This window comes from Hyla sarda, chromosome 7, assembly GCF_029499605.1.
Source record: "Hyla sarda isolate aHylSar1 chromosome 7, aHylSar1.hap1, whole genome shotgun sequence".
Taxonomy (NCBI): Eukaryota; Metazoa; Chordata; class Amphibia; order Anura; family Hylidae; genus Hyla; species Hyla sarda.
Window position 1 is genome coordinate 20,783,303 of NC_079195.1, and position 17,369 is coordinate 20,800,671.

The 17,369-nt window shown below is 42.1% G+C and overlaps 1 protein-coding gene across 4 annotated transcripts in view; it reads left to right on the top strand.

The window, feature by feature from the left end:
- SORCS1 (sortilin related VPS10 domain containing receptor 1) overlaps window positions 1-17,369 on the top strand; it is a 762,471-nt gene that overhangs the window by 622,879 nt on the left and 122,223 nt on the right. For all 4 annotated transcript variants that reach the window (XM_056530949.1, XM_056530951.1, XM_056530952.1 and 1 more), the window contains exons 11-13: window positions 2,741-2,843; window positions 5,664-5,740; window positions 12,298-12,389. In XM_056530949.1, coding sequence (XP_056386924.1) covers window positions 2,741-2,843; window positions 5,664-5,740; window positions 12,298-12,389 — 272 coding nt within the window. The remainder of the gene's footprint in view (window positions 1-2,740; window positions 2,844-5,663; window positions 5,741-12,297; window positions 12,390-17,369) is intronic.

The following is a 17,369-nucleotide window of genomic DNA, read 5'->3' on the forward strand; positions in this document are numbered from 1 at the left end:
TAAAGGGGTGGATCAGGAAAAAACATGCTGAAGCCAGATACATTTGTGCTAACTCTCTATTAGAAAGGTATATATTTAGAGGTGAGATATATACAATTTTCTGAAACCGGAATACCCTTTTAAGGGGTTGCACAAGTTTAGAAATAAAAATGGCTGTTTTGTTCCAAAAACAGTGCCACGCCTGTTCTAAGGGGGTGTGTGGTATTGCAACTCATTTACATTCATGTCAATACCAGGCAAACCATGGACAGGTTTGTTGCTGTTTTTTGGAATAAAGGAGCCATATTGATCTAATCCTATAAAATTCCTCAAAGGACACCCCTGGGAAATTGTTGATTTTGCTGAAGGAAACCTTGGCCGTGATATGGGAAATGTATAATTCTGTAGTGTCCATTCAGTTGATGCATGTACTACTAGGGTTGCCACCTGGCCGGTATTTTACCGGCACAGCCGGTATTTTGGCCACCCTGCCAGTATTTTTATATCAAAAATACTAGCCATGCAATGGCCGGTGTTTATCCAACCAGTCCTCCAACTCCCGGAATGTTGCACCATATACTATACCAGTGTTTTCCAACCAGGGGTGCCTCCAGCTGTGGTAAAACTACAACTCCCAGCATGTCCGGACAGCCAAAGGCTGTCCAGGCATGCTGGGAGTTGTAGTTTGGCAACAGCTGGAGGCACCCCTGGTTGGGAAACACTGACCTATACTATATACTACTATATATAGTGCAACATGCTGGGAGTTGTAGTTTTCGTTTGGGGCAACTGCTGAGCAGGGCATGCTGGGAGTTTTAGTTAGTAACTAACTGCAACTCCCAAATTTAATAAAACAAAGCGATCAAAAAGACACATAAAAATGTTACTGTTAAAAACTGCAGATTGGGTCGCCAAAAATGAGCCCTCATACAGGCCCGTATAAGGAGAAATAAAAAAGTTATTGGGGTCAGAATAGAACAAAATTTCACATACATATGTGTATCCTGTGATGTCACACATATATAATTAATTATGTAAATTAGCATGGCCGATATTTTTTGCCTAGAAAGATGACAACACTATGTACTACATGTGGCTCTTCATTTTGGCTAATGGAGGGGAGGTTGGGGTGGGGACCTCCCCTGTAATACGGCATATGGACTGAATATTGTCATGACCGACTGGGTGGACAGGGAGAGTGAGCCCTAAGCTGTCCCTATATACACTCTCCCTGTCTACTTGCCCATCCACCCCAAACGGTGAATCAACAACTTGGAGCCGGTCCCTCCCTGCGCTAAAGTGCAGTGGCGTAAAAACAAATAATAAACATAGTCGGACACAGGCCAGAAACAGAACGGAAAAACTACCAGACAACCAGATAAACCAGACAGAATATAAATATACAAAACATGGCAGAATATTGTTTATTAACAAACAGTTCATAAACCGGAATCCAGATAAATGGCAGATATGATAAAATGAACAAGACTAGGTATGTAACAAGTATACAGCAGAATCCAAGAGATGCAGGGGATGAACAGAAGAACTGAATGTAAAAACACCAAACTGATCAGGAACATAGAACACTGTTCACTCTGGGACACAGAACAGAAAAAACTGGACACCCACTCCAATAAAGGAGTAGACAGCATAATAAAGACAAACAGACTACTAGCCAGCGGGCACAATCCACCGTGTGATCAGGATGCTGACCGAGTAGGAAACAGAAATATAAAACCCGAAACTAGACCAGAACCGGATGAGTCTGAATAGACTCCAGTATACACTAGACAGAACCGGATGAGTCTGAATAGACTCCAGGATACCAAACAGGAATATACATAATCCTAAAAACCGACAGATGTAACACAGACTAAAATCTACAACAAACAGAACTATTTAACCATGACTAAAACTCAGATAACATGACAAGATAAATACAAGGTACATGCTCAAGCAGACATAGATGTTTATTGCACAAATAATCACCAGAATGCAGTAGAACTCTGGTTTAAAAACCCCACCTGAGTTCTCATTGGTTCAGAGCATTTAACTATTCCCTATCAAGGGAAATTAGCAAACTGCTTAGAACATCCTAATGTGTGAATACACACCTAAACAGAAAAATACATAAACAAATAGACGGACATTACAAATATTGCCCCTATGAGACAACTCTGTGAGCCCGATGAAAAAAGTTTATAAAGTGATCCATTTCATTATGGTCATACATTGACAAGAAGTGACACAGTCAGGGCTGGTGCAAGGTTTTTTTTCACCCTAGGCAAAAGCTAATTTTACCGCCCCCTTGACTCCATCCATTGGCTCCGCCCTTTGACACGCCCCACCTTACTACTAGAGTGATACACAGTAACAAGCCCCCTCCTCATGCTGCTTGCTGAGCAAGTGATTTGGATGCTGGTTGTCTAACTTTCTTGTGGTATGCAGAGCGGTGCCCCCCATCAAGAGGGTGCTCTAGGCGGCTGCCTATTTTGCCTATAGGCAGAGCCGGCCCTGGACACAAGTCCAAGATGTCTTCTGGTTGTCGAGGATCCAGATAACAATGTAGGGGCTGGATGGTCATGGAGAGAAGTAATTGTGTAGTATGGATATAGTCGGCACCAGCTATCTCATCTAATGACTTGAAAGTGAAGGGGCTCAGTAGACCACAGGCCCTGGTTAACTACACATTGTGCGTTGTGTTAGACTAGACAAGACAACATCTTCATGTATAACAGTCTGTACTATTCTTCCTTTCCAGCCATATTGTTCTTTACATCTACACTTGAAGGTGTCAGAAAATCCCTACACAACTGGTAACATCGCCAGCCGAGATACAGCTCCAGGCATCATTGTGGCTTCAGGTACTTTGTCTTATAGGGCGATATGCCGTATATATAGAGCAGTGTTTCCCAACCAGTGTGCCTCCAGCTGTTGCAAAACTACAATTCACAGCATGCTAAGACAGCCTTTGGCTGTCCGGGCATGCTGGGAGTTGTAGTTTTGCAACAGCTGGAGGCACACTGGTGTGGAAACACTGATATAGAGGTCGCAGAGCCGAAATTGTCCTCTGGCACAGTTCATGGTGATATGCCAATGCATGAACATATAACTTCCAGCGAACCTTCTGCTTTATTTTAACAACTTAAAGGGGTCTTTAAACAAAAGTTAGAAAGTTAAACACATTTGTAAATTACTTCTATTAAAAAATCTTTATCTTTCCAGTACTTATTAGCAGCTGAATATTGCAGAGAAAGTTAATTTGTTTTTGGATTTCTTTTTTCTTTTTTTTTTCTGTCCACAGCGCTCTCTGCTGACACCTCTGTCTGTATCAGGAACTGTCCAGAGCAGCATATGTTTGCTATGGGGATTTGCTCCTGTTCTGGACAGTTCCTGATACGGACAGGGGTGTCAGCAGAGATCACTGTGGGCAGAAAAAAAAAGAAATTCAAAAAGAAAAGAACTTTCTCAGTAGTATATAGCAGCTAATAAGTATTGGAAGGATAAATATTTTTAAATAGAAGTCATTTACAAATCTGTTTAACTTTCTGGCACCAGTTGATTAAAAAAAAAAAATTCCACCTGAGTACTCCTTTAATTTCAATCCCAGGCTATATAAGCATCATTGTGAAGCTATTGGTCATCACATGCAGGTGTGGTTTCACCCACATGCGATGATCATGACTGGCAACTGCGTCATATTGAACAAGATCTGTGTAGATAAACTTGGCCTGGTCTGATGGATCCAGATCTCTGAGGAGAAACATGACCTGGTCAGATGGATCCAGATCTCTGTGGAGAAACATGGGCTGGTCAGATGGATCCAGATCTCTGTGGAGAAACATGGGCTGGTCAGATGGATCCAGATCTCTGTGGAGAAACATGGCCTTGTCAGATGGATCCAGATCTCTGAGGAGAAACATGGGCTGGTCAGATGGATCCAGATCTCTGTGGAGAAACATGGGCTGGTCAGATGGATCCAGATCTCTGTGGAGAAACATGCTCTGGTCAGATAGATCCAGATCTCTGTGGAGAAACATGGCCTTGTTAGATGGATCCAGATCTCTATATAGAAACATGGCCTGATCAGATGGATCCAGATCTCCATGGAGAAACATGGCCTGGTCAGATGGATCCAGATCTCTGTAGAGAAACATGGCCTGGTCAGATGGATCCAGATCTCTGTGGAGAAACATGGCCTGGTCAGATGGATCCAGATCTCTGTGGAGGAACATAGCCTGGTCAGATGGATCCAAATCTCTGTGGAGAAACAGGGCCTGGTCAAATGGATCCAGATCTCTGTGGAGGAACAGGGCCTGGTCAGATGGATCCAGATCTCTGTGGAGAAACATGGCCTGGTCAGATGGATCCAGATCTCTATATAGAAACATGGCCTGATCAGATGGATCCAGATCTCCATGGAGAAACATGGCCTGATCAGATGGATCCAGATCTCCATGGAGAAACATGGCCTGGTCAGATGGATCCAGATCTCTGTAGAGAAACATGGCCTGGTCAGATGGATCCAGATCTCTGTGGAGAAACATGGCCTGGTCAGATGGATCCAGCTCTCTATGGAGAAACATGGCCTGGTCAGATGGATCCAGCTCTCTATGGAGAAACATGACCTGGTCAGATGGATCCAGGTCACTGTTGAAAAACATGGCCTGGTCAGATGGATCCAGATCTCTGTGGAGAAACATGACCTGGTCAGATGGATCCAGATCTCTATATAGAAACATGATCTGGTCAGATGGATCCAGATCTCTATGGAGAAACATGGCCTGGTCAGATGCATCCAGATCTCTATATAGAAACATGACCTGGTCAGATGGATTTAGATCTATGTGGAGAAACATGATCTGGTCAGATGGATCCAGATCTCTATGGAGAAACATGGCCTGGTCAGGTCCAGATCTCTTGTGAACCATGATCTGGTAAGATGGATCCAGATCACTGTTGACAAACATGGCCCAGCCAGATGAATACAAAACTCTGTGATGAAATCCAAATCACTGTGAAGATACGTTGGCTTCTCAAATGGTCCCAGATCTCTGTAAAACCACACTGATTCCTCTGATACCTGTGGTTAGATTTCTGGACAGTAGGTCAGTATCTAGGCAATGTGGCCAACTTCATCTGTTCATGGTAGAAAATGTAGAAAATGCTGTTCAGAACATGTCGGGACCTCAGTCTGATGTGCGGCAACTGCAAAAACTGATCCTTTCTGAATGGGCCAATAGTCTTGTAGGTTTTAGGCCAAAAATGGTCTACTGTGTTACTTGATAGGGGCTCAAATAACGTGTCTATTCAGTGCATATCAGGGGCGTAGCTATAGAGGTAGCAGTCGTAGCAGTCGCTCCGGGGCCCTGGTGCCTAAGAGGGCCACAAAGCACATCTGCCCCATAAGAGACTAGTATTATAAATGGCATATAAGGCCCTATTGCAGATTTTGCATTAGGGCCCAGAAGCTACAAACTATACCTCTGGTGCATATAAAGAGGTTATCTATGATCTACTGTATATGAGGTGGTGTCTTTACCTATATACTGTATGTGAAGGAGCTCGACAGTATGTCTATATGATGATATGTCTGATTCCGTCCAGAATGATATAGTTATGTCACGTGTTATGGATGTTACACTCTATCCCATCCCCTGAAATCTTCCTGTATGTCTCTCCAGGGAACATTGGATCAGAGTTAACTGAGAGTGATATCAGCATGTTCATTTCCTCCGATGCCGGGAATACATGGAGACAGGTAAATATAATGGTAACATATGCTACCTGTAACAAACACTTCTCCGGTGCTGACCCTGTGAATGACAAGAACTCCGCAGGGCAAGTGATGGCTGTCACCAGCCCCAGGCGGAGGATGCAGAATAATGCAGGGCTGGCGGAATACTAAAACCTAATGAAGACATAGCTTGTGTGCGGCCGGGGCCAGGAGACCAAGGGAAGAGATACGGCACAGCGGGGGCATCTGGTCAGTGTCTCATAAAAAATATAAGAATATACAGCCTGAAACACAATCATAGTAGACGTACAAAAATTAAAGGGGTATTCCAGCCAAAGACATCTTATCGCCTATTCAAAGGATAGGGGATAAGATGTCTGATTGTGGGGGGCACGTCCATGGGACCCCGCTTGATTTTTGTGCAGAAGCCGCATTTTATGCCAGGCTGCTGCTCTAGGCTCGGAAACCTCTGTGTTTCCAGGACTGGAGACGTGACGTCACGACATGCACCCTAATGATGTCATGACATGCCCCCTCCATTCATGTCTATGGGAGGGGCGTTACCCCTTCCATAGACATGAACAGAGGGGGCGTGGTGTGATGTCAAGAGGGGGCGTGACATGATGTAATGTCTACAATTGTGACGTCACGCCACACCCCCTCCATTCATGTCTATGGGAGGAAGTGTCACGCCCCCTCCATTCATGTCTATGGGTGGGCACATCCCCCCTCCCATAGACATAAATGGAGGGGGTGTGGTGTGATGTCAAGAGGGGGGTGGCATGACATCACGCCTCCAGTTGTGACATCACGCCACACCCCCTCCATTCATGTCTATGGGAGGAAGTGTCACGCGCCCTCCATTCATGTCTATGGGTGGGCGCATCCCCCCTCCCATAGACATAAATGGAGGGGGTGTGGTGTGATGTCACGAGGGGGGTGACATGACATCACGTCTCCAGTTGTGACATCACGCCACACCCCCTCCATACATGTCTATGGGAGGAAGTATCACGCCCCCTCCCATAGACATCAAAGAAGGGGGTGTGGCATGATGTCACAAAGGGGCGTGGCATGATAAGATGCCTTTGGCCAGAATACCCCTTTAAAGGGGTACTTCGCTGCTCAGCGTTTGGAACAAACTGTTCCGAACACTGGAGGTGGTGCCGGGAGCTTGTGACGTCATAGCCCTGCCCCTATCATGATTTCAAACCCCGCCCCCTCAATGCAAGTCTATGGGAGGGGTCTTGACAGCTGTCACGCCTCCTCCCATAGACTTGCATTGAGGGGACGGGGCGTGACATCATGAGGGGGCAGGGCTATGATGTCACAAGCTCCCGGCTCCAGGGTTCGGAACAGTTTGTTCCAAGCGCTGAGCAGTGGAGTACCGTACAGTATATAGTTTAACAAAAGCTTCTGAGATATAAAACAATAAACAATAGAGATAGATAATAACAGAAAGAATTGCATTCATAATGTGTACAAAAGTCAGCAGCCCAGATAGCATCATACTAGAAAGGGTCACTGTCCTTTTATAAAACTTCCCTTCATATAATAGCCCGTGTTACCTGTAATATTTTTGCAAATTACTTAATTTACCAAAAATGACTCTTTACCCCAGAATAAAAAGCTCCAAAAGTCTTGGCCACTAGGTGTCTCACTTCTCTGCAATTTGCTGTCTAACCTTAGTTTATCTCTAGTAGCAGAGAGACCAGGACACAACATAGAAAGTGGAGGCAAAGCTTAGCTAGTGTTCTGTAAAGTAGAGAGCTTGGCTTGGATATCTGAAATCTGTGAGCCTGTCTGCCTCTTCCAGAGGATCTATACTGTGCTTGAAAGGTACATCAAGGCTTCCCTCTTATCTATTTTCTTTATTTCTGCACACATCGCACCTTACAAAAACAAATGAGCATTATGTATTTCATCAGCATTATGTCACTGTGGTGCCCATGGAAGGCTGGGGGTAGTAGTACACCTAACACAATCTATTGTGTCACAGACGCTTTGTGGTCTGGTTGGACCTTGTATGTCCTCCTGTTGTCACATCAGCTTTTGTGATTGAGGATCTGTCCAATAACTAAAGTCCTTGACCCTGGGGTACCCTGCGGTGTAAGTGTCTGGGTAATACGGTACCTGTGATTGTATGTGCAAATAACTAACCAGATGCAAGTGTAAATGTAAAAACAGAAAATTGAAGAATGTCCAGCACAAAAGCACGATGCAAGAAGATGATTTATTGTGAATTCACACAGCAAACAGCAACAGGGATCATGGAGTAGAGTGACGCTTTCAGCAACCTTAGTCTCCTTAGTCGTACTGAGTACGACTAAGGCGTACTGAGTACGACTAAGGCGACTAAGGTTGTTGAAACGCGTCACTCTACTCCATGATCCATGTTGCTGTTTGCTGTGTGAATTCACAATAAATCATCTTCTTGCATCGTGCTTTTGCGCTGGACATTCTTCAATTTTCTACTTACCTGTCTTCGTGGAGGCGGCGGTGGTGAGCTGGACGACTTCCCTTTACTTATCATAAATTTAAAAACAGGAACAACTTTGGGAATTGTCTGTGCACATCAATATGAAGTACAAACATCACAGGGCAGTGAGAAGTTTACATAGTCCTTGACTTTAATGTATAAGATTTGGACAGAATTCTTGAGTAGATTTTGTAGCAGAAGTAATGTAGGAAAGTCTTTAAATGGGCACTGTTATTAAAACCATTTTTTTTGCTATTGCACTCCTTATAGTAAATAAAAAAAATACTTCTAATGTACTTTGTTTAAAAAAAAAAAAAGTTTTCTTTGTGTTTAAAAAAGCTGCCACTAGGTGTCTCCCTACTTGTCGAGAGCACATTACACCCATCTTTTGCACAGACTTTGGACTCCTGCTGGCCTGGCAGAAGTCCAAAATGAGGAAATGCAGCCTGGAGTGCTGAGGGGTGTGTGCAGCCTTAGCCAATCATAGCTCATCTCACACTGAACTGCTCTGGGCTGTGTGTAGCAGAGTGAGGAAGGAAGTTCTCTCCTGTATGGCTTCAGATGATGTCACGCCTGCTGGGGAACGCCCCTTCCCAGTCTGTGAACCTGACTGAGACTGAGCAGACAATACAGAGCGATATCAAGGTAGAAAACTAAAAAATAATAAAAAATAAAGGCAGGGGGTGGTTTACTATGATGGGGCAGTGAACTGGGAGGATTATAAAATGTAACAAGATCCTGACAGGTACTCTTTAATAATCCTATAAGCACTTTGAGTGTTGCTGTGGGATATACACATAGATAGATAGATATGAGATAGAAAAATGTGAGATAGATTTGAGATAGGTATAAAGCCTGATGGGCTGTGTTTGTGCGAGGGGCGGAAGTAATTATCGCTCCCTGCACTTCCAGGTGGGGCTTATTGGGAACAGGTTTGGGGAATGTGTATATAACTTCCCCCTCTCCTACAGGGGCGGAGCACGTGTCGTTTGTGGAACCCTCCCAACCCTCCCTTATCTTTTTCCTTCACTATAGTGCATGCCCTCTATAGGCGTGCCCATCATTGCGCGGTTTTGGCACAACTCAGACCGCTATGCTAGGGTAAGATCTTGTATAGGTATGTAGGCAATCTTTCCTGTCACTAATACACGTATGGAGCCCCGATCACTAATAGATAGATAGATAGATAGATAGATAGAAAGATGTGAGATAGATAGATATGAGATAGATATGAGATAGAAAGATGTGAAATAGATAGATATGAGATAGATAGATAGATATGAGATAGATAGATGTGAAATAGATAGATATGAGATAGATAGATAGATATGAGATAGACAAATAAAACTTTCATGAATCCGCAGCACTCTGAATTCCATAAAAAAGGTGTAGTTTATTCCATAAACAAAAGTGTCACAGCAACGTTTTTGCCAGCTCACCTGGCCTTTCTCAAGCTCTGAGCTGGCAGAAACGTTGCTGTGACACTTTTGTTTATGGAATTCAGAGTGCTGCGGATTCATGAAAGTTTTGTATACCATATGAACCCTTGACCAAGGTCTGGCTCTGCTCTGCGTGCACCACCTCTTATTTTTTTTCTCATTGGACTGTGCTGCTATCCTATTGTTTCTGAGATAGATGATAGATATGAGATAGATGATAGATATGAGATAGATAGATATGAGATAGATAGATATGAAATAGATAGATAGATAGATAGATGTGAAATAGATAGATAGATAGATAGATAGATATGAGATAGATGATAGATATGAGATAGATGATAGATATGAGATAGATAGATAGATAGATAGATAGATATGAGATAGATATGAGATAGATGATAGATATGAGATAGATAGATATAAGATAGATAGATATGAGATAGATAGATATGAGATAGATAGATATGAGATAGATAGATAGATAGATATGAGATAGATAGATAGATAGATATGAGATAGATATGAGATAAATATAGATAGATAGATAGATAGATAGATAGATAGATAGATAGATAGAAGCAATAGAAAAGCAACACAATCCAATATGGAGGTAGAAAAGGTGGTGCAGCAGAGCCAGACCTGGGCCAGGGGTCCATGTGGTATATAAAAATGTCATGAATGAGATAGATATGAGATAGATTGATAGATAGATAGATAGATAGATAGATATGAGATAGATAGATAGATATGAGATAGATAGACAGATAGACAGATAGATAGATAGATAGATAGATAGATAGATAGATAGATGTCCAAATGAAGAAAAATAGCAGCACGCCATGTAAAAATCTTTGGGACTGTGACCAAGTCTAACCATAGCTTGCACCCTTCAGCAACTTCCAGTGCTGCCCTGTTTCTGGAAGTAGATAGATAGATATTAGATAGATATGAGATAGATAGATATGAGATAGATAGATAGATAGATATGAGATAGATAGATATGAGATAGATAGATATTAGATAGATAGATAGATATGAGATAGATAGATAGATATGAGATAGATAGATAGATAGATAGATATGAGATAGATAGATAGATATGAGATAGATAGATAGATAGATAGATAGATAGATAGATAGATAGATATGAGATAGATAGATAGATAGATAGATATGAGATAGATAGATATGAGATAGATAGATAGATAGATATGAGATAAATAGATGAGATAGAAAGATATGAGATAGATAGACATGAGATAGATAGATATATAGATAGATATGAGATAGATAGATATGAGATAGATAGATATATAGATAGATATGAGATTGATAGATAGATAGATATATAGATAGATATGAGATTGATAGATAGATAGATAGATAGATAGATAGGTATGAGAGAGAGAGAGAGAGAGAGAGAGAGAGATATGAAACAGATATGAGATAGATATATATGAGATAGATAGCTAGATAGATAGATAGATAGATAGATATGAGATAGATAGATAGATAGATAGATATGAGATAGATAGATAGATATGAGATAGATAGATAGATAGATATGAGATAGATAGATAGATAGATATGAGATACATAGATAGATATGAGATAGATAGATAGATATGAGATAGATAGATATGAGATAGATAGATATGAGATAGCTAGATAGATAGATAGATATGAGATAGATAGATAGATATGAGATAGATAGATAGATAGATAGATATGAGATAGATAGATAGATAGATATGAGATAGATAGATAGATAGATAGATATGAGATAGATAGATAGATAGATAGATAGATAGATAGATAGATAGATAGATAGATAGATATGAGATAGATAGATAGATAGATAGATAGATAGATATGAGATAGATAGATATGAGATAGATAGATAGATATGAGATAGATAGATAGATAGATATGAGATAGATAGATAGATAGATATGAGATAGATATGAGATAGATAGATAGATAGATATGAGATAGATATGAGATAGATAGATAGATATGAGATAGATAGATATGAGATAGATAGATAGATATGAGATAGATAGATAGATAGATAGATAGATGGAATAGACAACATAGTGCAGGAGCAAGTAATACAGTCCAAGTCTTTTTGTTGCTCTGATATCCAGACAGTTTAGGGAAGATGTTATATAACAGAGAAATATACATTTCATTCTTTCTTTATTTTATAACCTGGTAGAATTTTCCAAGATACAAAGACAAATAAAACAACCTGTGTTCTGTGGATGGATCAGTATGCCGGTGCTTCGCTCCTCTCTGTTCCCCATTATTGCAGACCCCCTTCCCTCCTCTCTTCCCAGTTCATCTCATGAATATTTCATCTCAATTACTTAACAAACACCTCGGAGGCGCTGGGCCGTCTGCGGGGTCCTCAGTGGAGCAGCGAGCACTGATTTGCCTTAAACGGCCCTTTTTTTCCCTATATTTTTGCCTCAGGCTTTTCCCAGTTTGTACCTGTCCTCCGAGCGCCTGCAGATCACATGAATGTTGAAGGGAACCTTGTGCCGCATCTCTTTGATCCGTTCAGAGAACACGAAGTGTTTGATACTGACGCTGCCAGCAGGAATGTATCTTGTTGTTTTGTTTTTTATCTCTTTATAACTTTTTTTGTATCGTTTTAGATCTTCGAAGAAGAACACAGCGTCTTATACCTGGACCAAGGTGGAGTGCTGGTGGCCATGAAGCACACCTCCTTACCCATCCGCCATCTTTGGTAAGCCGCAAAGAGTTTTAAAGGGGTACTCCGGTGAAAAACTTTTTTTTTTTTATCAACTGGTGCCAGAAAGTTAAACAGATTTGTAAATTACTTCTATTAAAAAATCTTAATCCTTCCAGTACTTTTTAGCTGCTGAATACTACAGAGGAAATTATTTTCTTTTTGGAACACAGAGCTCTCTGCTGACATCACGAGCACAGTGCTCTCTGCTGACATCTCTGTCCATTTTAGGAACTGTCCAGAGTAGGAGAAAATCCCCATAGCAAACATATGCTGCTCTGCACAGTTCCTAAAATGCCTGATGAAGCTGGTTGTCCAGCGAAACGCGTTGCATGCCGGGTAAATAAACCATTTTACCTTTGAAGTCTTGTGAGCTGCTTTTATCCTGGGCTGTTCCTTGGAGGGATCCGTCTGAGTGCAGTTCCTAAAATGGACAGAGGTGTCAGCAGAGAGCACTATGCTCACGATGTCAACAGAGAGCTCTGTGTTCCAAAAAGAAAATAATTTCCTCTGTAGTATATAGCAGCTAATAAGTACTGGAAGGATTAAGATTTTTTAATAGAAGTAATTTACAAATCTGTTTAACTTTCTGGCACCAGTTGATTTTAAAAAAAAAAGTTTCCACCGGAGTACCCCTTTAATTAAGAGAAGATGATTTTTGGTAGCTCCATTGATCTTCAGTTACATAATGTCTCTGATCACAACCAAAGCTGCATTCAAAATCTTGCTGGTTGCTGTTTGTGATATTTCCCGGCCAGGGTGCCTCCAACTGTTGAAAACCTACAACTTTCAGCATGGCCTGGACAGCCTTTGGGGACTTAAATTTGTGATGCTTCTACAGTACACTGCAATAATAGTATACTGCAATACTATCATGGCAGGCCTGGAGAACTAGATCCTTAGATAGCTTAACAACCCAATGGCACCCATGAATGCAGGGGAAATCGGTCACAGAGTGACCCCCCCCTCTCTAAAAGCGACCAGATGACACGGTGGCTATTGACCATAGCAGTGTTTCCCAACAAGAATGCCTCCAGCTGTTGCAAAACTACAACTCCCAGCATACACGGACAGCCAAAGGCTGTCCGGGCATGCTGGGAGTTGTAGTTTTGCAACAGCTGGAGGCATCCTGGTTGCAAAACACTGCCTTAGGCCTTTGCTTAAAATGCTCCATTGGCAGCCCCGTTGAGCAGCATGTCCTTAGGAAGTTAGGATAATCATCATGGGGTGACGAGTGAAAGCGATATTGGTGCTCCTGGGTGTAGTAGTCCTTAATATGGTGGTGTAGCTATCCCTGTATTCTCATGGGACCCAATCACAACCTTTTGTTATTAAAGCTCTTCTCATATGCAAGGTGCAGGAATGAGAACTTTGGACTTTGGACACTAGAATGCCGTGGAACAACTTAAAGGGGTATTCCGGGAAAAAAAAAAAAATTATTTAATTTTTTTTATATTAACTGGCTCCACAAAGTTAAACAGATTTATAAATTACTTTTATTAAAAAAAATCTTAATCCTTCCAATAATTATCAGCTGCTGAAGTTGAGTTGTTCTTTTCTGTCTGACAACAGTGCTCTCTGCTGACATCTCTGCTTGTCTCGGGAACTGCACAGAGTAGAAGAGGTTTGCTATGGGGATTTGTTTCTACTTTGGACGGTTAGACAGAAAAGAACAACTCAACTTCAGCAGCTCATAAGTACTGAAAGGATTAAGATTTTTTAATAGAAGTAATTTAGAAATCTGGAACCAGTTGATATATAAAAATAAGTTTTTTTCCTGGATAACCCCTTTTAACTCAAACTTCTTGTAAAATTCCATGGTAAGGAGGGGGGGGGGGGGGCGCTGCTGCAGTTGCTTCTTCCTTACAGAATCGGAGTCAGCATGCTATGAGAGGGGAGGAGGAGCAATAAGAGCTTGCCCATTCCGAAAGATGTCTCCTGTAGCAGGTGTGGGTCACGAAATAACTTCTCGAAGTCCTGAATAGTGAGGTCTACATAACCAGCTTTGTATCTAGGCTTTCTCCAATGCAGGGTGACTATTGCATTTGCTTTACTAGCCCTGATTCTACTTAATCTGACCATGCAGTGTAGCATGTTGGCACTTCCCTTGTCATGTGACCCCCCCCCCCCCCCCCCCCCTACTAATGGTCTGTACAATATAACCAGGAGAACCTACCCTGCGGAACGTGGTGGCACACTTCCATTGTTTGCATTTGGTAAACTTTTAATTAGTTACATTGATACTTAAAGGGGTACTCCAGTGGAATTTTTTTTTTCTTAAATCAACTGGTGCCAGAAAGTTAAACAGATTTGTTTATTACTTCTATAAAAAAAAATCTTAATCCTTCCAATACTTATCAGCTGCTATATGCTCCACAGGAAGTTATTTTCCTTTTGAATTTCTTTTCTGTCTGACCACAGTGCTCTCTGCTGACACCTCTGTCCATTTTAGGACCTGCACAGAATAGGAGAGGTTTTCTATGAGGATTTGCTTCTACTCTGGACAGTTCCTGACATGGACAGAGGTGTCAGCAGAGAGCACTGTGGTCAGGCAGAAAGGAAATTCAAAAAGTAAAAGAACTTCCTGTGGATCATAACAGCAGCTGATAAGTACTGGAAGGATTAAGATGTTTTAATAGAAGTCATTTACAAATCTGTTTAACTTTCTGGCACCAGTTGAATAAAAAAAAAATGTTTTCCAGTGGAGTACCCCTTTAAGACTTCATCCTTTTTTTCAATAAAATAGTCAACACAAAGGTGCCAATCAAACCGTGCAAAAAAATTCTCGTAACAACTATCATCGTTCTGCTTTCTGCCGAGTTCCTTGAGCAGCTTAAAAAGAACCCTTATTATGTGTTTTTTTTTTTTTGCTAGCATAAAAGAAAAAGCAATAGAGATCTTGGAGGAAGACGCGAGATGCCTCCAGGGTTCTTGTACTCGCTGCGTAATCTAATCAAACACCTCATCCATTATATCCACATAATAAGGCGCGGGCTTCAGACGCGGCAGAGAATCCTACTGCCTCCTGTATGTTTTTTTTCTTCCGTTTTGGTTAATATTTGACACCTGAAGAATATTCCAAGTGTGTAGGCACAAGCTGCATGAAGCAGCCACTTCTAGACTAGGTAAACAGTCAACTTTTCCAATAAAATCCGCCCCGCACCTTTCATTAATCTTGTCTTCTGGAATGTCTCAACTTTTTGTAGAACAAAATTATCTTCTATAATAGTGAAGTACTCAAAACTTTTTTTTTTTTTTGTGTTTGTGACATAAGATGTCTGAAGGCCGGGGTCCCGCCACTGGGGACCCCCATGATATCGGCTGTGGCACCCCAGACATCCGGTGCACAGAGCAAACTTTGCTACATGCGGGATGAATGGCTGGGCAGAGGCTCTTGATGTCACGGTCACGGCCCCTCGTGACATCACGGCCATGCCCCCTCAATGCAAGTCTATGGGAGGGGGCGTGACGGCCATCACGCCCTCTCCCATAGACTTGCATTGAGGGGGCGTGGCCGTGATGTCATGAGTCGGGCATGACCGTGATGTCACGAGCCTCTGGCGCTCCAGCATTGCACCTGATGCTCTAAACGAATGGTTGGTGCAGCAGGGAGATCGTGGGGGTCCCCAGCGGTGGGACCCCCCGCAATCAGACATCTTATCCCTATCCTTTGGATAGGGGGTAAGTTGTCTAGGGGCAGAGTAGCCCTTTAAGGAGAGCTCTCTCGTGTAGTATTGCGGGATCGAGTGGACGTGACCCACCACCACACCTATGGTGTCGTAATAACCTGCTGGAGTTGTGCAACAGAGCAGGCACAACACTGTGATAGGCTTAGGGTGGAGCCAGTTTGCCCCGAGGGTACGGAATATGGAAACAGGATAAACAGACAAATATGGGGAATCGGTAGAGCGCTACTGCTTGCAAGGAAAGGACTCTGAACACCACAGATGCACAGGACGGTTTATTAGAATAGAAGATACTAGACAACGCGTTTCGGTGCTTGCACACGCCTTCCTCAGGTCCACAATGAATTAATTCTGATGCGTCCTGAAGTTCCTCCCGTGCGTTGGTGGCATAGCCTACGCACCAACGCACGGGAGACACTTCAAGATGTGTTAGAATTAATTCATTGTGGACCTGAGGAAGGCGCGTGCCAGCGTGGAAACGCGTTGTTCTGTATTTTTTATTCTAATAAACCATCCTGTGCATCTGTGTCATTCAGAGTCCTTTCCTTGCAAGCAGTAGCGCTTTACCGATTCCCCATTTTTGTCTGTTTATCCTAGTGAGACTGAGGAACCTGAACCTTTGTTGGGAGTTGTAATCAAATGTTGACTTTGTGAGACGTGACAGTGGTGTGAGGAAACACCTGTAAAGTTTGTTTTGAGTGGCCGGTAGTAAGCCACTTTTAAGTTAATGCTGGACAAACAGGTTTTGTGAATATGGTTGTAATTTGTTTTTAGTTTTTTTTTAAATAAACTGCAGAAAATGCCCAATATTTGAACTGTGTCACTGTCTCTGACAAATGTTTTATGCTGTTTGCTCATCTGTACTAAGCTAAACTCCCCCAATAACAATACTTGAGTTTAGAAGTGTGAGGGCTCCAATGCAAAATCTGTAACTGGACCCCTACCTGCCATGTGCCTTTTATAATACTGGGATTTTTTATGTGAAAGAGGGGTAATTGAGCCCACTTAAATGCCAAGACACGTGTGACGGCTATCATAGTGCACCCTGTAACTGCTATAGCTATATTACTATAATGAAGCACTTTAGTTAAACCTGTTGACTGCCAATGAAGCATCCCCTGACAATAAGCTCATCACGTGTCCAGCCATTGGGACCCTCAGCATCACCTATAACCTGTGGAAAAACCTGATTCTCTGTCAGTGCCACCAATTGGAGCATTACATAATTATTTTTGAACTCAATGAATTATCTCTAGGTAAACAGACATGTCACATCCTCCAGAGCAGAAGG